The following is a 22,035-nucleotide window of genomic DNA, read 5'->3' on the forward strand; positions in this document are numbered from 1 at the left end:
GATAAGAGTAAAAGAGACTCATGTCCACATGTCGATAACTTCGGTATTCGGTAGTAGGCCTCAAACCATAGGCAAAGTCATTCTGACGTGACATTTCTGTCAAGTTATACAAAAATCACACGGAATTTTCACAATTATATTTGCAGTTTTAAATAAAATTATGACTAACATATTGCATTAATTTATAATATTACGTGAAATTCAAGATTAGCTAAAATTGAATAAAAAGATAAACCAGTGAACAAATCAAATAAGGTAATGAGTTATTTTTGGCCATCATATTGTACTATTTACAATTGAGATGATTATAATGCTCAAAGCAGTTTTTGGTTTCAGAAAGATGACGGAAGCTATGATTGAAATCAATATTTCCGAACAAACCCGTATGGTATTCAGTCAACATGGAAGATGGTTCAATTGATATTAATACTGTGGCACTCTGGCAGTTACGCTACTCAAAACCTTAGGGCAGCAGAGGGGAGCAGTACCAATTTATAGGTGTTTTTGTTCCGCGATGCACTTAATGGTATTATTGGCCATGATCATCACAGGTATATGTATAGAAGTGCTCCAATAAAGGAAAAAACCTCAACTCCAAAAAATAATCCTGTTACTAAAATAAAGTATTTCATTAATTGACTTTGTTTATTTGTGATGTTCTTGAGTAGTAAAGAAATAGAAATATTTTTTACAGAAAAAGGGTACATAGCATCTTATATAGAATTAGCTTTTGCCCGCGGTTTCGCTCGCGTACTAAAAGAATTCTTATTCAAACATATACAAATAATAAAATTTTCATTTGGATCCGTAGGTTTCTATGCAGACGTTTGTCTGCGTTTTTTTCAATTACTCATATTACTATTGTTTTTAAAAAAGAAATGCTTGCAGTGGTTGTACAAATGTTACACAGCAACCACAGCGTAGGTAGTAGGTACGAGTAGGTATGTATTCTATATACACTGAGGAAATTACATATTGTACAACAGAACTCACATAGCTAAAGTAGTTTCTCGCATTATCGCTTACAATTACCGATTGCCGACCGATTACCCCTATCCCTATCCCTAACCCTACCCCTATCCCTATTGGGGTTTGTTGGGATTTTCCGCCAAGCAAAGAACCGGGAAATGAACTTGAAGGCTGTAGGCATAAACCCTATAATTTATGAATTTATTATGCACACTATTGGCGCTTTGTAAATAATTTGTAATTGTTCAAAAATACTTCTTTTCATTCATAAAACATTGTATTGTGTAGTTACTAAATAGTCATAAGTTTAGCATTTCAATATGTGCAATATTACTTTTATGATTAACAAAGTAATTGTTATTCCTGTAATTGTTTCTTCTGCTGTATGTTGTATTAAATATTGTATGTTTGTGCTGATTGCCAAGTTGCCAATGCTCCCAATAAATTAAAAAAAAATTAGCTTTGTCAACTTTGACACTAGGACTTAGCTGAAATGTCAATCGTTGACGCTGAACCATGGACTTTTAAATCTATGCGCTAAACGCCGATCGAAATTCAGTCTAGCTCTGTCATGTCAATACGGAAAAGTGATAGAGATAGCTAAGCTACGATAACGATGTTAATCATAATCGTTTGTGCATTTGGCTACGTGCCCTACCAAAAAATTAGATACAATTTTTACTTGTTTCAAAATGCTTTTTCTACTCACTTTTGTATCAAATTATAATCTTCATATACACCGCATAATGGCTTATCGCCTTCAAAAGTTCTATACCTTACCTTAGACTTTGTCGTTACCTATGTCGATATCGTTGTAATTGATGTTTGATATGTACGAAAACGCTGAATTTTAGGTTTTTAGTTTTCGTTTCACATCAATTTATTAAATACTTAGCCTGTTACTCAAGAATATTACAAAATAAACAAAGTCACAGAATGAGATACTTTATTTCAGTAATAGGATAATTTTTTTGAAGTTTTTTCCTTTGGTTCACTTCTAATATATACCCACGAGATGTTATGGTGACAACAGGTACAAGTATTGTGCATTGAGGAACTAACATGCCCATGAATTGGTACTGCCTGCTGCTGTAGGTAATCAGTTGATTCTTATTTAACTGCCTCATTCATTATCAATTTGAACAATCTTCTACGTTGGGTTTGCTGAATACCATACGGCTGGCATGGAAATATTGTTTTCAATAATATCTTCTTTTTCTGAAAGCAACCAATATAATCATCTCAACTGTAGCTAAACAGTACAAAATGATGAATAAATATACCTAACTCATTACCTTTGTAAAAGTATCAAACACTGGTTTCATCACTGGTTTATCTTTTTATCGAACTACTGACTAACTGCTACATTTAAGCTGTTCTTGAATTTCACGTAATATTATAAATTAATACATATTAGTCATAATTGTATTTAAAATTGCAAATATAATCGAGAAAATGTTGTGGGATTGTTATATAATTTGACAGTAATGACACATCACAGTGAATTGGTGGTTTACTTTTACGCTAGTGACTGTCAATGATTACTCACGTAAAGTATTGAGTTTTCACTAGAGACTGTCAAATAGTTCTGGTTCTATTGACTTCATACAGTTAGAAAGAGAGCGCCTTAGCTGTTAAGTTAGGAACGTATTGAAAACTCGGAGTAAATACGTTAATAACTTATGGTACCGATGAAAATTTTAGTACGTGAGCGTTTCCGCTTGGAGCGCTGTTCAGTTTTTCCATACATTTTCCGTAACTCTCACTGAAAACGTAACGTATTTTTTAACTCAAAAAAGTCATGGTAAGGCTACTGGCCAAGAATTAATGCGAATGGAATGTAATTCAGCTTTTGATAAAATTGTTTAATATCTTGTTTTGCGTCTAAGGACTTACGACAATGTTGTTTTAATTTTTTATAAGAACCATATGGCGTCATAGTCTGGCAAACCAATTTGTTAAAAGAAAAACGGCGTTAAATGAAAACTTTCTTCTACCAAGAAACACAAGTTGACAATGGTTTTGATAGCACTAATGGTTTTCGTTTTGATAGATACTGTAGGTAGGTACAATGAGCTGCAAAATTGTATGGCGAATTTATCAATTAATTAATTGGCTTAATATTGTCTTCGGTTACCGCGATAGTTACCTACTCATGAAATAAAACTATGGAAACGGATTAAATCGCGTATAATGCATTTACAATTCATCCCGACGTTTCGAACACTACAGCATTCGTGGTCGACGGGTGACTGAGGAAAAAAAAATTGGGGATGAATTGTAAATTCATTTTATTCTAATTGGCTTGGTTTCTATATTATGTGGATTTCTTAAAAGTTCTAGATTATTTGAACCAACCTTCATATCCAGGTGGAGTATGTTCTGTCTGTGAACAAACTCTATGCCCTCGCAGATCTGCCGCATGAAGACGGTGCACGCTCTCTCCGTCAGCACGAAGTCTTCATCTATCACTCGCTCGAACAGTTCTCCACCGGTGATCCTGGGGATAAAAACACATTTTAGTAGGGATAAGGATAACATTTGGGCAGTCGGGTAAAAAGGGGTACGTCGTAAAAATCGTCCTAAAATCCTTACAAAATGCCTGCCAAATAAATTAAGTTTATCAATAGAAAACCGCGCGAAATCAACATTTTCTAGGTGAAAATAACTAACACCTGTTTTTTTTTAATGTTTGAAAAAATGCAATTTTTAATTGTAAGCAATTCGATCTTGGTAAAAAATTGTAGACTGGAAAAGTATCATGATGCTGCTGACAAGATCTACTAGATCCCAAAATATCCTAGATAGTTTGTATGAAACGTTCCTTTTTTGTTACCGTATTTCTATACATTTTCGGTAGGTAACAAGAAAGGCAAGTTTCTTTATAGTGACTGACGTAGCATCGCCGAACGGTATAAAATCTTAAAGGAAACACGACATTAAAATAACTATAAAGTTATATTCTTATTAGTTATCTACATAAATAACCTCCATCAATCGGATTTACTTTATCCATTGAGCTTATCGTCAGCCATAACGTCATAGCTTCAGCCCTACTTTGTAAATAAACATCATTCTTACTTCCTGCGTCTATTTCTTGACCACTTCAGACGCTTACGTATTTTTAGTATTTTTACCAGTCAAAATGAATGTGTCTTGTTCGATTTATAAGAAAACGCGCGAGAATTCAACGTAAAAACAGTAAAAATCTGCGGGCGGTTGCCAAAGCCAGTACGGTGCTAAAATAAACGTGTAAATATTGAGAATGGCAGGCACTAGGGAGAAGCAATTCTGTTTTCTTTGAGATTACGTCTGTATTTTAGAGTTGTAATTGATGGTAAGCCAGTATTCATGACGCATCGGGTAAATAGTTAAGAATGCGATACTTGCACTCAGATAGGTATACATTGTTGAGTAGCGCAAGATGTCTTTGCACCAGGACGATCAAATAAATACTTAAATATGATCCTGAAAAAGAAATAAAAAATAACCTGGATTTTTCAATTTGCAATAAACTGTAGCCACTGTAGGCACTCCAACTCGTTGCTCCTAATTATCCAGCAGTTACCTGTTGGCAACCGAGTGTAGCAGCGGCGCCACCTAGCGACGGCGCGCCAAACTACACTAAATGTCAACATAACGCGACGGCTCGGAAGGCGCCATCTACCTGGTGGCAACGGAAACTGCTTCGACTAGTTAGGGAGAAGGGGTAGAATGAAGCGTGAATATATAGGTCGACGAAGGCTTGAGAGCGGGCTTTTTATTCTAGATTTTCCGGGGCGAAGCATAGGCTATTTGCGTTTGATTTATTATTAAAATAAAGTGTATTGCTTTGAATATAAAAAGTTTTTAAACGTCATAAGTGTTTATTAGTTGCACCTTCCCCTAGATTGGTAGATTAAATCAGAACTGGGGATAATCAACGCCCGCAATGGGAAAACGGAAACGCGCCAAGCACGTGCGTGCGCGTTCCACTTCGACTTCGAGTAGCAGCAGTGGTCGGACAAGGACTCCGTCACCTCCACCGAAACAGAAAAGAAAGGAAAAGAAGAAAACAAAGGTATCACGTAAGGCTGATACCTCAACTGTGAGTACAGACAAAGCTTCTACTGTGGTGAACAACATCATACCGGAATTTGACCCTTTGCGAGATGATATAGGTGCTTGGCTTAATATTATTCAGTCTTACGCTGAAACTTTTTCATGGTCTGACGGTGTGGTTAAATTTCAAGCGCTTAGCAAATTAAAAGGGTCCGCTAAAACCTGGTACGATTCTTTATTGCGTACAGAAAAAGAATGGCCTTCGTGGAGTTGGGCGGACTGGAGTCGCAGGTTAGCTTCTAGTTTTCAAATAAGGCGCGATATGTTTCAACTTTTAAAGGAAGTAGTAGAAAAGAAACCGACAGATAACCAGTCATTGTATGAGTTTTATTTCGAACAGAAAAGTAAAATTGATCGTTTGTCATTAAATTTCTCGGAGATGGACGTCGTATCTATAATTGTTGGCAATATAGGCGATTGTGGGATAGGCGCGTCAATCGAAGCAAGCAATTTCACAACGTGCGATAGTTTGGCAAGTTTCCTTCATGGACGTACTTTTAAATCCCGAACCTCGAAACAATTCAATTCAAACGTACGCGAGGGACAAGGCAAGACAGGTGGACATGCCACTAGTTCCCAGCCTAGTTCGTCCGCGAAGTTACCTACAGGTCAGTCCGTTCCTTCCAATAACAATCAGACGAATAATCAAACACAACGAAAACCAATTGAGTGTTACGTATGTGGCGGTAACCATAAGAAAACAAATTGTGACAAATTAAATCGGAAATGCGAATTTTGTGGCAAACGGGGGCACGACGAGGCCGCATGTTTTCATAAAAAGAATGCGACAAAAATAGAAAAACAAGAAGAGACTAAATTAATTTCGTCATCTGATTCTCGCGATAAGTTTATTAAAAACATTCAAGTTAATGACACTTACTACTGTGATGCATTCATAGATATGGGGAGTAGTTGTTCATTAATATCACAGACGTTGATTGACAAATACTCTCTCAAAGGTATTTCCTTGCCTTTCCCCGTCTTGCTTCAAGGCTACAAAAAGAGTATTTCCGAGTATGTTCAACAGAAGGCGGTACTTGATTTGAAATTGGATTCGGTGTGTTTGAAGGGTGTCGAGTTCTACATAATGAACGATTTAGCCGATTATGAAATGCTGATTGGGCGTAACGTGACCGAGCGACCTGACTTGGTATATTCGCGGGTGGGCGAACGTCTCTTGTTTGATTACGCTATAACATATACGGAGTTTTGTAACAAGATAGTAGATGTTGAATTGGACGCGGACTCTCATCAAAGCGAATTAACGGCGCTTTTTAGGACTTATAGAGATTGCGTTGCATCTAACGTTAAAGAGTTAGGGAAGGTAGTCAATCATGAAATGTCTATCGAAGTTACTAACCCGCAACCTATTCAATGCAGACCCTTTCGAGCATCTCATAGTGACAGAAAGATTATCAGAGATATGGTTAATGAGCTTTTAGAAAACAAGATCATTTGTGAAAGTAACTCTCCATATGCTAGTCCCGCGTTGCTGGTTAGTAAGAAAAACGGGGAAAAAAGGCTGTGCATTGATTATAGGTTGCTTAATAAAGTCACGGTTAAAAAACAATATCCTATGCCGCGGATAGAGGACCTTGTTGATAGGCTTCAGGGTCATAAATGTTTCACTAGCTTAGACTTAAAGAGCGGGTATTACCAAATTCCTATGCACCCAGATTCAGTAGATAAAGTAGCTTTTATCACGGACGACGGACATTATTCCTTCCTACGTGTTCCGTTTGGCTTAGTCAACGCCCCGTCAGTGTTCCAAGAAATGATGAATAAAGTCCTAGGTAATCTTAGATTTGAAAATGTGATTTTGTACCTAGACGATGTGTATTTGGTTACAGAAACGGTTGAAGAAAATCTAGAATTGCTTGAACGAGTTTTAAAAATATTTCGCGAAAATGGATTGACACTGAACTTAAAAAAATGCCACTTTTTCAAATCTGAAATTGAGTTTTTAGGATATAAAATCAAGCCTAATTGTGTCATGCCAAATCAATCCAAATTAGAAGCAGTAGGGAATTTCCCTGTCCCAAAAACCGTACACCAACTTCGACAATTCTTGGGCCTCATAAGCTATTTTAGAAAATTTATAAAAAATTGCGCTATGATTTCTGCCCCATTGACGAGATTGTTGAAGAAGGATGCGGCATGGGTATGGGAGGCTGTTCACGAACAAGCTTTCCAGATATTAAAGCATAAACTGACATCAGATAGTGTGTTATCGATATATGACCCAAATAAAGAAAACGTGCTTTATACGGACGCTAGTAGAGAAGGGCTTGCCGGAATTTTGATGCAGGTTACAGAGGAGGGTGAAAAGCCAGTGCATTACTATAGTCGGCAAACCACAAATGAGGAAAAGAAATACCATTCATTTGAATTGGAACTGTTAGCCATTGTCTGCTCCCTTAGGAAATTCCGTTTGTATCTATTAGGAACACCATTTAAGATCGTTACAGATTGTAACGCAGTTCGATATGCCCTGACTAAGAAGGAGATTATTCCCCGGATAGCACGGTGGGTTTTATCGACACAAGAGTTTACGTTCGAAATCGTACACAGAGAAGGAACACGAATGCAACACGTAGACGCATTAAGTCGTAACCCCGTGCCGTCCGGAGAAAAATCTGAGACTGAAATGGTTTTATCGATAACCGAAGCGGATTGGTTATTAACGGTTCAATTACAAGATCCCGAGTTAAAACGTATTAGGACGATAATTGAGTCAGGAGATGCCGATAACAATAAAGACGTGTTTGCCAACTATGAGGTTTTAGGAGGAAAAGTTTACAGAAGGACGTCCCAAGGTCGTCGTTGGGTGGTTCCAAAAAACTGCATTTGGCAGATCATCAGATGTAACCACGACGATTTGGGTCATTTTTCTGTGGACAAAACCATCGAGCGTATAAGCTCACAGTATTGGTTTCCTAGGATGAGACATATTTTAAAAAAATATATAAAAAATTGCATCAACTGTATATATTACAAAAAAAAGGGGGGCGGTAAAGAAGGCGAGCTGTATCCGTTACCGAAACATGCAAGACCGTACCACACACTTCATCTTGATCATTTGGGGCCTTTTGTTAAAACTAAAAATAAAAATCAATATTTATTAGTAGCCGTAGACGCTTTCACAAAGTTTGTGTTTATCTTTGCGGTAAAATCAACTAAAACCTCGTGCGTTATTAAAGAACTTGAAAACCTGTCAAAAACCTTTGGTAATCCCAAACGGGTCATAACCGACGCCGGTAGTAGTTTTACTTCGAACGAGTTTAGTCAATATTGCAATAATAAGAATATACATTTGCATACGGTGGCAACTGGCATGCCTCGCTCGAATGGCCAGGTCGAACGCTTCAACAAAACAATCCTTGATGCGTTGAAAACATTAGGTGCCAATACAACCGATGACAGATGGGATCAGTATGTAAAAGTGTTACAGCAAGGTTTAAATAGTACCATACATAAAACTATACATGCAGTCCCTAGTGAAGTTTTCTTCGGATATAGGTTACGCACCGATAGTGATAGTTTAGCGCCATAATACGATGACAGCCTGATAGACGTGACAAAGTTGCGTGAGAATGTAAACATTAATATTAAGTCCAATGCACAGCATCAGAAAGAGCGGTTTGACCGATCTCGAAATAAAGCATCGCAATATAGTGAGGGCGACCTGGTTATGGTTACCATTCAAAGTCACAGTAATGATGGTAAAAGCAAAAAGTTGTTGCCTGTATACAAGGGTCCGTTTCAAGTTAGCAAGGTTATAGGAAACGATAGGTATGAGGTGACGGAGGTAATTGGGAGCGAAAGGAGTCACAAAAAGTATACTGGAGTAACTGCGGCTGAAAATATGAAACGGTGGATCAATATTGATGACTGGGATATTGACTAATATCAATCAATTGGTTTATGTCATGTTGGCAAGGTAAGGTTATGAATAAAACAACCTTGCATTGATTTATTTACTTTATTTTCTTATAAAAATTAATAGTTGTACTTGTCTACAGAGTCAGTATATTTTTTTTTCTTTAATTTATTTTACAAATATGCATGTAATTATGAAATAAATATTAATACAATTATTACAGTTTCAAATTAAATTCTTAATAGAGTTCAGAGTTAAGATAAATGCTTCAAGATTTAAAATTTGTATTATATGTGACATGTGCTGTAGTCTAAACTTTATCTGAAGCCACAGTGGAGACTAATTGGCAGAAATCGAGTTGGATACACGTAAAATCTTAATGGTTGCTTTGCAAGCCTTTAAGTGGGTATCAACCGATGCAATACAAAGGCGGACGTGTTTAAGTGAGGAAACCTCTTTAAACATAGGCGGCCTATAAAGGTTACATACTCTGTGGCTATCAGTTAAGTATGAATAAACAGCCATGTCATATGTCAGATGTATTAACAAGGCCAATTCCGAATTGATGCTGTGAAGGTATTAGTCCACATTCTTATTTTATGTGTATGTTTCAGCATGTATCTTAACTCGTGAGGCTCCTGTGGGCAGGAGCCATGCAGGACAGCCGTGTTGGCAACCGAGTGTAGCAGCGGCGCCACCTAGCGACGGCGCGCCAAACTACACTAAATGTCAACATAACGCGACGGCTCGGAAGGCGCCATCTACCTGGTGGCAACGGAAACTGCTTCGACTAGTTAGGGAGAAGGGGTAGAATGAAGCGTGAATATATAGGTCGACGAAGGCTTGAGAGCGGGCTTTTTATTCTAGATTTTCCGGGGCGAAGCATAGGCTATTTGCGTTTGATTTATTATTAAAATAAAGTGTATTGCTTTGAATATAAAAAGTTTTTAAACGTCATAAGTGTTTATTAGTTGCACCTTCCCCTAGATTGGTAGATTAAATACCTAAAATCGCATGCCAGGTTGCATCGTCCATAGAAGCCTTGAGTGCACTTTTCCGAAACACATCCAAAATACAACAGATCTCGAGACATGAGCTGTCACCCGTCTCACTCAACCCGAGAAGAAGGAATGCGACTTGTCGCGTCTCTACAGCTCGCCAAGGACGGCGCCAAGCCAAGCCATCGATACAAATGACTTTCTCTCGACAGCTCGAAGCTCGAAGAAATTTGCCAAGCGGCCGGTGTATACGTATAGTCTTTCGATGTCATCCCACCTTCGCTAAATACTGTTGTTTATGTCGTCGTGATTAAATTACGAGGTCGTTTTGGCAAGAGATTACAATTGAGCTAAATTAGTCTTTAGCTACGTTGAAATTAGTTGGAAATATCTTTTGCGCTTCCTGATATCACCAAACTTCTAACGATAAATAACTGTTAACTTAACAATTATATCGTAAGCCGATAAAGTCCATAGAACTCTGTCGCGTGACGATGATGTGTCTGTTAACTGTGTTTGATGCAACTGGCCCTAAATCGGCATACAATTTGACCGATAACGTGTACCGTAGGTACAGTCAGCAGCAGAAGTCGCTAAGCAGGCGAGATGTTTAAAATTATATTGACTCACTACATTTTTAGGAAAATAAGGGCGTGTCCAGGATATTTTGAACACACCCGCTTAGCGGCGTCTGCTGTTGATTGTACACAGTTTTGGTAGAATTGCCACATGATTCGATTTCGACAATAATCTCGAAATCAGCAACGACTTCGAAACGCCACAATAAATGGTTAACAATGGATTAAGTTCGCATATGGTAACACGTTACGTCAAAGAATTCAGTGTTTAAGATCGTAAATTCTCCTCAAGTGAACTGGCAATTAAATATTTGCACAGCATGTCGGCCACAATCGATTTTGGTTTGCGCAATGCGTACGCGCAGGAGTCGTAAATTCGTTGGAACAAAGACTTTAATTGTGTTGGTGCGCGAACTGTCCACGGTTATTTTGCTCAGGTGCTCGCGGAATTGACAGAATTAGATACGCTACCGATCAGAGGGCGATTTTTGAATCTCGCATACGGGATTTTGTCACTGAAATACCAGTTGAAAACGGTGACTTGCTTATTATTTTCAGTGACAATTTTCTGAATTCGAACGCGTGAGACTCAAAAATCGGACCGCAGTTTCTTGACGAGTTGATGAATAATAAATTAATAATTCAGTAATACCTAATATGAAGCATTACTAATAACTAAACATTTATTGATATCATAGGTCGTAAAATTAGAATATTTAATGAAGAGTTATGTACCCTGTTCTTATAGGGCACTTTTTGTATAGGGTATCGGTCCTTCATCTGATATCGGATCGGATAATGTAAAACGCACTAAGGGTGCCTTTCCACCAGAGATGCTCTGTACGTGGATGTGTTTGATATCCACCACCAACAATCAGCTTAGGGCTTAGGCGAACCCGTTCATGAATATCAAACACATTTTTACGTAGCGCAACTCTGGTAGAAAGGCACCCTTAGACTCCGGCAATGGTATGCATATACTTCTATGTATGTATACCCAAACTAATACTATAAAGGTAAATATTAGCGACCTTGAATCCCGGGTTCGGTAATAACAACACTGTTAGCAATTAACCTTGTATTAGCATAGGTACTGGGAAAATTCATTACACTATGCCAACTAGGCCATGACCATTTGAGACTAAATAAATGTAAGAAAAAGTATTCTTTCCAAGCATTTGACGTCATCTTAGTCATTTTTCGATGACGTAGCGGCCGGTTACGAAATTTTACACCTTGACCTATTTGTTGCACAGAAAATTACTGCCACGTAAACGTCGTTGAGACTGGATTTACACACGCATATCTAGTTGTTTAGTATGTGTTTGTTTATAGTTAGATCAAACTATCTGTCGACATGTAGAATGATAAACGAAAAAAATAGCGGAATGAACCAACTGAAAATTCAAGCTTTCAGAATTAAGATTTGGAAAAAAGCAAAAGGAGTTGGACCCGTCATTGATAAATTCGTCTATATTTCGTGCATGGTATAATAGTACATTACGATGCAAGTACGAAAAAAAGGAAGTTCGAAACGAGTGGCGATAAATTAAAACATGACCGAAGGGAGTGTTTTAAATCTACACTAGTTACGAATTTCCTTTTCGCACGTGTATCGTACGACGTTTTTCAGTACCGATGGCCCTCCGATGTCTAGACCTGACATATAATGAAACACTTCTCGCACTAGTGCGAATAGGGAATTCGAAACGAGTGGCGATAAATTAAAACACGACCGAAATGAGAGTTTTAAATCGACACGAGTTTCTTACGCACTTAATTGTATCGTAAAGTCGTTTATTTTATATAACTACAGTCAAGTTCCCTATTTGTAAATTAAAAGTGCCTAAGTCTATACGTATTTATCCCGAAAGTCTTATTATTAAAAACAAAATTTTCCCGCTCAACATGTCTGAATTGAAGTTCAAATTTAGAACGATCTTGAATGGACGTACGTCAACAGCTGACTAGGTATGGCTACCCTTGTTTACAGCGAATGTGACGTCATGTGGTTTGTATTATTAAAAAAAAAATATGCCGGGAATAGATAAACATTACGTCATGTCAGTTTACAATAATTCTGTAAACATTTGGTTTGGTAGTTATCAATCGAGTGTTCTGCGTCGCGTAGGCCAAATGAAGGAACACGTGGGTTCCTCGGGCTCACTGACGAATAGTTGGCAAGGAAAAAGCTAATTCATGTTCCGTTACGTAATTATGAATGCTATAGCTAATAGATTATACAAAATTATATAAATTGGCACGATATTGTTTCCTGCTAAGGCAAATGTCACGCTTAGTCGTCGGGATATTTCAGGAATTCAAGTTTGTTTACAACTTTTGTATATATGTACGTACACAGTTCGCGAATTTAACACTAATGTGGTTTACGCTGCCAGTGTGTTAATCACCTTAGGTACATGATGATTGATGTAGTAGCACTTAGGTATATGGTAAGTTAGTGAGATAAAATTCCATCAGAGTTATTCTCTGTAATACATAAGTCTTAATGCACTGATTCGATTTCTAGACGATTAGGTATTTTAACACTGTGGCTATTTAGAAGATAATAACATATATTTCGTATTTTTTATCTTGAACGCAGCCGTTACTACGTAGCGGCAAGATGGCGACGTGCCAAAATATTCGCGCCATCATTTGACGTCTCGCATAAAGACGAAACCGTTTTAAACTCTTCACATCTCTGGATTTTATACTCGACGATATTTAAAATTAGTTCGAAGCGTAACAATGTGTCGTCGTTGCTTAACGTCTATAAGTATTATGTAGACAATAAAGCGTGGTAGCGCAGCTGTAAATAATTATGTGGCATCAGAAGTGGGATCAGAAACATACTTTGGTCTTGCTGTGGAAATATGTAAATAGAGTTTTGTCATTTGCACCGGCGGACTGTTATAATCGTTACCTACATATTATAGCTTGGTATGACTACTAGACACATGCGATAAAAACTCGTCTAGTGTTTTCTGACTTTATATTTTTAAATAATAAGATTAATAAGATACGTAATGATCAATGATCATTTTATTGAGTTACTTTATTTTTGCATCAGATTACTATCTACAAATTACGCCTCAGAGTGCGTAGCCGAATGCACAAACGCTCACGAAACGCTCACAATAATATCTCTTTCGTAGCTATCTATCTCTATCGCTCTTGCATAATGGCGCGACAGAGCCAGACTACATTTCTGCGGCGTTTCGTTTCGCAAAAATGCCATTCGGCTACTGAGCCTGGTTCTAATACGTATATTTACATTTTCGATCGTTATCGCTTTTAAAATGATTGCTTCAACGCCAAACCTCTACTACTGCTCGCAATACCCACATAAGGAAACTCGTTTGGCATTAATCTAATGTACCTAAATTTGTACTCTTAAGTGTATCAAGTGTCCCAAGTAGACCTGATTAACTATATTAAAAACCTGATTGCAGTAATCACTAGACTTCGCATAATAAGTACCATGCCTACATTGCTAATAACCGCTTACGTATGTACATATATCTAGATAAAAAAAAAAACAATCAGAATGGCCATAATAATGTCACAATGATTCACATGTGTTTAATGTTAGCTTTTCTACATATAAAATTTGTAGTTTCAAACAAATATCTATTTGAGTAATTAGTACATGTATGCACCCAGGAATATTGTATACATATAATTGGTTCAGAAAACTAAGTGTTCCATGAAAATCTTTGATTAATGATTTTTCATTTTATCATTTAAGTTTGGTACTATTTACATTTTACCAGTTGTGATAGCAGTATTATTGGTAACTTCTTTAGGACCTATTTTGTGGTTCAAAGTATAGGTACAATGGGCTAAAGAATTCAACACTGAAAACCTAATTTAAGATCGCTCGTCTCCCAATCCATTTGTGGGCACTTGACTTTGACGCCGATATGCGTCACGCTCGCGACGCATACGCGTATAATTTTATCAGTACGACGGTCCGGCGCCGCGCATCATGTCCGGTTACCATTTTGGAGTCTTTGTGTAATCTCACAACGTCAATATGTAGTATTTGGGCCGCTTTTATATTTGGAATGAGTTTCTTTTAATAAGATTGTGGACGATACAGAGTACAAATCAAATTATTTTATTGAGTATTTTGATTTTTTTTTTTTTTCAAGTAGTCACACTACTATACATAAATACACGAGTACCTGGTTCCAAATGTGGAATCTCGAGCATTGCGAGGGTTTCAAGGCATGTAGGTTAAACAAATTTTACCCCCTAGTGAAACACAACATTCTTCACCACACCAAAACAAGGAAAACACTAACTTAAAACCTGAAACTAATTCGAATTCATGAGTTTATTAAATATTTATGATTTAAAATCATCATTAATTGGTAAATTATACCAGCTAGCCTAAGACATTAAGTTAAAATTTGTATGAAATTACTTAGCACTCTTGAGGATAAAATGCAAATTTGCTATAAGTTTTCGAAGAATTTAGAGAGCCTTTACCAATACCAGTTGGTGTGGTCAAAATATATATCCAGCCAAAAGAGTATTAATCTGCAATACGACGATAAATATTGCTAAAATAATAAACCAGTAAGTACTAGCCGAAAAAACTTAGTCATATTCGATTTCAACAGTCACCGTGCGGTTAACCACAAGTCAATGAGCTGTTTCAAATATTATAATGAAGCTAAAGAAATATAAGCATTATTCAACAAGTAATAAAGTCTTCAAATAGATCGGAATGATATCGCTGACAAATCTCACTTCAATACAAATGATATCAACCAGCCAGTGAGACGTAAAAAATATATAATTTATAAACGAGTTGATCTCTCGGCACGTATCTAGAAAATAAGACCTTGTTACACGGAACATGGGTCTAATATATTAAATTCGTACAGACTTTAGCATTAAATGCACGTTCTAAATGTAAATTTTCTGCGTGTCGTTTTTTTTTATTCCACTCCACTGACGTCATTTTGTCTGAACTCTGAAAGGCATCCAGCCAGTACATTATTAAAAAAAAAGTGACGTTTATAATTCATGCGTTCCAAACTATAGGGTTGGAGGTTGGAGACTTGAGAATCGATAATTTATTTGTTTATTGATTATTTTTTGAACTACGTAAATATATTTATTAAAGATAGCAATTGTATTTAGATTTCAATTAATACTATTACTAGGTAGGTACATATTACTAATTTTGCAATACTCTAGGTACTATACTAGTGGCCATGTTATAATTCAATGTAAAATTGCATGTGTACTTGGAGTAAAAAAAACTAGGAATGTAGTTCGAATATTTGTAAACATGACAGAACATGGTTTTAACTCCGCTATATACAAGAGGTATTTCTCGTTAAACTATTCAAGATGGCGTCTTCTAAAAATACTGGACAAAAGTGAAATTTATAAATTAATGAACGAGCTGCACCTGTCGCCGGCGTCTGTCAACGACCGACCTAATTACACCTGGAATGCCTATTTTAATAACACTACAAGAATATCTGACGCTGAAGACGTAGGCGATATTTGGCCTAAGCCTCGCCTGTATTTTTAAGTATACTATTATTCGCACTTTATTATTTTACTATTATCTGTACATACATCAATGTTTTGACAGCATCGGGTAATTTTTCTTACTTGGACTCTATTTCCTCTTCAATTGATAGAAGTACTTAGCTTTTGTATTAAAAATCATACTGCTGGGAGAATTCCCTGAAACCAGACGACCTGCATACTTCTAAATAGTAGAGGTACATTACGATAGGTACAAGTTCGAAACGAGTGGCGATAAATTGCATAGATACATTGCATGATAGAATTTCCTTTTTGCACGTGTATCGTACGACGTTTTTCAGTACAGATGGCTCTCCAAAGTTTCGACCTGACATATAATGAACCACTTCTCGCACTAGTGCGTAAAAACAACACCGTCTGTATACTGAAAATCAAATTTTGTAGTAGTAATGTACTATTTTCTTACCTAAGTATTACCCTTCCATGTCACTGGCTTGGGGTGTAAAGTGGCAATTAAACTAAGTGACGAAATAAATTATTTGCAATGATTTTGAAGACCACAAAAATTTCGTTTTCTTTCAACTCCTCGATTGCCAAGAATGGCACTGAAATTTGAGCAGATTCATGTGCTCTGTCAACCCTGTTTGGGAATACAAGAGGGAGTTAACATTAACTACATTAAGTACATGTGTATGACATGTATTTTTACTCTTGTTGAGTTTTCTGCGTGCGAACGACCTTAACCTGTATGGTTTATACAAAACCGAATATTCCAGCGTGTTCCGTGACTCATTCCGTGGATTTACTCGTGGTTTACTCAGATCATTCCGGATCGATTGAATGAACGAATTTATTGCATTCCAAAGCCAGTCTGCTCTGCAATTTATTTGGCACAATTTAGACGCTTGCAGAAATCATCATCATTCGCAACAGCATCTTTGCATTTGCTAGGTGCAGCGCCTAATATATACTTAGAAAGAAATATTTTGAGCAGATTCTAACATTGAATGCAATTCTTAGAACAAATCAATTTATCCTCATAGAAAATAATTTAATTTGTATTTTTTAGTAGACACACTAATTTTAACTATAAACTGAAATAAATGTCAAGGGGGCGCCATAAGCCTTCAGTAATTGTATACTTGAAAATTTCGACCCTTGTCACCGTGTCCGAATGGCCGAGTGGTTTAGGCATCCGTCGCGATAACGGAGGACGCTGGTTCGAATCCAGCTTTGAACACTTAGAGGCCTTGGTCACTTTTTCTTTGTATACAATGACTATAAACCTACGGCCGATCGGCATTTCCTGCCGCATCGAACACAAATACGTCTCCACTCCTGGGGTGGTACAACTTTGTGAAATCGTTTCTGCATTTATAAGTTCCTTCAACCAGAGTTCATTGTGCTTTGCCAATTTTGCCATGCTTTTCCTCAGGTTACGATTACGAAATAATTATAGAACATAACTAATCACTCAAAACTCATATACACGGTGTTGTGAGGAAACCGAATAATTTTAACATCGTATTCTCATCATATTAGAAGAGTAAAATATAATTTAATTAATCACAAAACCATATAAACTAGTAATACCTAAAACAATAACATGAAAACTAAACTAAACCTATGAATAAAATTAAACCTATAAATAAAACTAAATAACAAACTAAAACTTACCTACAAAAAGAGTAAAAGTCATATAAACTTTTCAGGATTTTGCCTACTTTCAAAAAATAACAATTACTTATTATTTGTCGGAACAAAACGCTGTTTTGACGGCGATGATGTCGTTATCGGACATTAATCTATCCCCATTGATAGATATATCAAATTAAAGTAACTCAGTAAAGTAAGTGACTCGTTGCAAAAAAAAAATTGCTAATATTTATTTTAAGTGCCAGTTTTACGAATAACATTTACTTTTTATGTGAAAATACATCCATGAAAGTAGTAGCAAAAAAAAAATTTTTTTTTGGCAAAATTTTCTTGATGTCATGTACTTAATTAACATTTTATTTTTATTTTGCCGTCAGAAATGCCTAGATAAAATCGTTCGATTTCCTCATGTTGCACCCATGTATAGGTACCTACTTACATCTTTGCCATAGCCAATATAAAAAGTTCCTTTTTCTTTATCCTTGGTCTACTGGCACTTAAGGACTTGGATAACACAAGTGACTAAGTGTGCTGACAGCTATCCCATGTGGTGCGATTATAAAGTATGATTCACAGTTGGCAAACAGTATAGTGCACGTTCAATGTTCATTATCTGAATTGACGTTTTAGGAGCGTAATACTTGATGTAATAAAATGGTCATGTACAAATTAAATACATAAGCAATGTCTCTTTTAGCTGTCCGAAACTAAAATTAATGGTTTCGGAGAAATTCGGCTGTGACTGTTTCTCGTTTTGAGGTATATTAATCCTAAGAAAACAGAGTTGAGAATCAAACTGCCCAAAACTGATGCTACTTCACAAAGCTTTGCAACCATTTTAAATATGCAGCAATACGATATTTCTCATTCGGACGGTTAGGAATTCGAAGTATAAACAAGGAATTATTACCTTCCCATATATTACTGATCAATTGCCAAAATATAGTCCGAACATATACACATACCTATGTATCTAACTTTGGCAGGTAGATTAATATGTATGTATTTATTTCATATAATTGGTACTTGGCATTAACACTTGTATTAAATGTCGAACCGTTCTATAATGAGAGAACTCGGGATTTTGGATACGTACCTACACATCTTTTATATAATTTATTGACTTTCAGATTATGGCGAAGAAAGACTGACCCATTTTACCTCCAAAGGTTAAGAGCATTTTAAAGTAGAGGAAGAAAAAATCTAGATGTACTTACAGTTCAAGCAATAATTAAATACAAATGTTCTCCAAACCATATGCATATTAATCATAAAGATGTACAAGGTTCAGTTGCCACATAACGTCGACGACTTTTCGATGTTCCAACCGCGCGTTGGACACGACATTAGCCGCCTTTACACAGACGCTCTATCGCGCGTGAAAGAATGCGCGTGTAAAGGTGGCGGGAGGGGAAGGGAAAGAACGCGCGATTGCGTCTGCCAGTGCGGGCGCCGGGCGCGCAATCGCGTGGTTGAGGTTGTCTTTACACGATACACGTACGTTCATTCGCGCGCGCAAGATGGCGGACATACGCTCGTGGACTAAAGAATTAGCGGTTGAATTACTTGCTCTTTATAAATCGATACTATTTATAATAATAACAATATACCGTAAAGAGCGTTTGTGTGAAGGCTAATCGTGCGATGATAGACCGCGTTATGAACGCGCGTTAGAGCGACTGTGTAAAGGCGGCAATTAACACCCATACTCTTATTGTACCCTAGAGACATGGCAAAACAAGAAGAAATGGGTAGTTCTATCATTTCGTGCAAATCGGCAAAATTTGGGAGAATTTTTTAATTTCCATTTTTTTGTGTGGTAATGGTAAGAACTATGAAAAAGAAACATTTATCAATAATGCATTTTCTATTATACGCAAAATTTACCGATTTATGAACAAAAGATTTTCCAAAAGAAATGGTAATGAAGTATAGAATATGGTAATGATGATAGATATTTATGGGAATGAAAATGCGATGATGGTAATGAAGTGTCAAATAAAAATGCCAAAACCACAAAAAAAGAGAAACAGTAATTAATAATAACATGTTCTATTTTAAATATACCTACTGAAAACGTAGTTTTGAATATTTACTTGTTACTTTCAATAGTCAGGAGCATGCTAATAAACGAGAATGGTAATTAACATAAAATGATGGTAATGAATTTAATATTGCAATTCATTACCACCGTTTATTGTTCATTACCATTTTCTTTATAGTAAACAGTAAATTACGGTAATGAAAAGAATGGTAATGAGTTTTCTTTACCTTTTGTCGATTAACTCTTTAAAAGCAAATGCTATTCTAGGTATATTTATTCACTAAGCTTTCGAATAGAATATTCATTATTTAAATATTCATAGTTCAATAAAACATGTAACAATTAAATAGCAAAACAGTGCAAATGGTAATGAAGAAAAAACGTACCAAATCCAAATCTCCGGCGCGATATATTTTTTTATAAAAAAATGGCACACGTCAGTCCTGTTCACTGTTTACTGGCCGACTGACGTGGTGATCGCGGTCAGAGCGAACGTCGTATAGAATAACACTTGCAATGCCTACTGGCCAATTCCATTGTTGCAAATTAAACTTATGGTAATGAAATTATTTTCTGTACAAAAATATTTTGAAGCGGTGGATATAAATATCAATGTTAATACTGTATAAACCACCAAAATTTTTTTCCCTTATAAGTACTTCATCTAAATTAAGAGGTTAAATTAAAGCAGTACATGTAATAGTTTTGTAATTTGCTCTCGAATCTATAAATCTAGGTTCTAACTGGTAATGGTAATGAAGTTTTAGCATGTTTATATTTTATTTATATATTTTATATTGCAATAATATAATTCATTTTAGATGCAAAGTATACCTATGAACCTTACGTAACATCGATGTAGGGAACAAATCAAATTATTTTATGAAATATTTTTTGATTTGTTTTTTTAAGTAGTAACACTACTATATATAAATTATAAACTGAAATAGATACCATACACTAAAGAAAAAGCGATCAAGCCCACTGGTGGCGAAGCCGGGAATCGAACCCGGGTCTCCAGCTAACGCGGCTGACGTGTTCGACCGCTACACCACCCCGACCGCCGAGGTACCCGTCGAAATTTCTCTAGTGTATGTTATCTCTGAAGGCTAGGCGCCTTTGACCAACTCTAAGGGCGAGCAATTAGTGCTTGCACCTCCTATATGAATCCTTTTGCAGGATTACGATATAGCGAGAGAGATGGTGCTGCCATCTATCGATGTAGGGAACAAATCAAATTATTTTATGAAATATTTTTTGATTTGTTTTTTTAAGTAGTAACACTACTATATATAAATTATAAACTGAAATAGATACCATACACTAAAGAAAAAGCGATCAAGCCCACTGGTGGCGAAGCCGGGAATCGAACCCGGGTCTCCAGCTAACGCGGCTGACGTGTTCGACCGCTACACCACCCCGACCGCCGAGGTACCCGTCGAAATTACGTAACATATAAAAAATATTTGAAATGAATTTAGGAGTTAGTATATGTTTTATATCAACAAACATATGATTTGCACGAAATGATAGAACTACCCAAATAGTGCGAGTAAGTACTTACAGTTCAAGCACGACGCACATGTGTTTCCCCCACTCGTACGCATCATAAAGCTGTATAAGTCTCGGGTGCCGCAAGCGTCGCATGACGTCCACCTCTCGCTCGACGTTTCGACGCTCGTCCCGCCTTGCCACCGACACCAGCTTGGCTGCTAGCTCCAGGCCGGTGCTCTTCTCTCGACACAGGTATACTGTGCCGAATTTACCCCTGGAATGAGAAGGGTGGTTGAAAGAATATGACATGACATAGACTTTTTAATTCAGTGCAGCTTGGATTTTTTTTTCAGAGGTGGAGTTATCCTCATTAGATACTACCGACCCGGTCTTCGACAGCATGCCCGACTCGGCTACGCTGGAGGTTTCCTCCTAGCCGCCTACGGGCTAAAGCCCTCCACCCTGTGTAGTAGTTTCTTACCAGAAACTCAGCGCTATCGGTATACGCTTTGATTCTGAGTGTGTGTTTGTGTGATCTGGGAGAGTGATGTATGTATGTGATGATTTGTGGAGTGTAATGTGTGTCGTCTAAATATGGGGAAAGGCAATCTCGTGGCCGGTAGCCTGGCCTTTAGTTTTATGATCTAAAGTGCTAAATAACATCAGAAATATCTCCAGCTTGCCATTAGTGCCATTAGGCTGAAGCATTCTTCGCAAATATCTGTGGATGACTTCGCAATGTTACTTAACCTACTCTGTAAGTAAAAACGAACTTACTCGTACGAGTGCATTGAGTAC

General features: G+C 36.9%; 1 protein-coding gene across 3 annotated transcripts in view; it reads right to left on the bottom strand.

The window, feature by feature from the left end:
• LOC125235759 (probable serine/threonine-protein kinase fhkE) overlaps window positions 1-22,035 on the bottom strand; it is a 61,479-nt gene that overhangs the window by 8,382 nt on the left and 31,062 nt on the right. For all 3 annotated transcript variants that reach the window (XM_048142343.1, XM_048142342.1, XM_048142341.1), the window contains exons 4-5: window positions 21,308-21,511; window positions 3,328-3,469 (exon numbers count right to left, since the gene is read on the bottom strand). In XM_048142343.1, the coding sequence (XP_047998300.1) occupies window positions 3,328-3,469; window positions 21,308-21,511 (346 nt within the window). The remainder of the gene's footprint in view (window positions 1-3,327; window positions 3,470-21,307; window positions 21,512-22,035) is intronic.

This window comes from Leguminivora glycinivorella, chromosome 18, assembly GCF_023078275.1.
Source record: "Leguminivora glycinivorella isolate SPB_JAAS2020 chromosome 18, LegGlyc_1.1, whole genome shotgun sequence".
NCBI classification, from domain to species: Eukaryota; Metazoa; Arthropoda; class Insecta; order Lepidoptera; family Tortricidae; genus Leguminivora; species Leguminivora glycinivorella.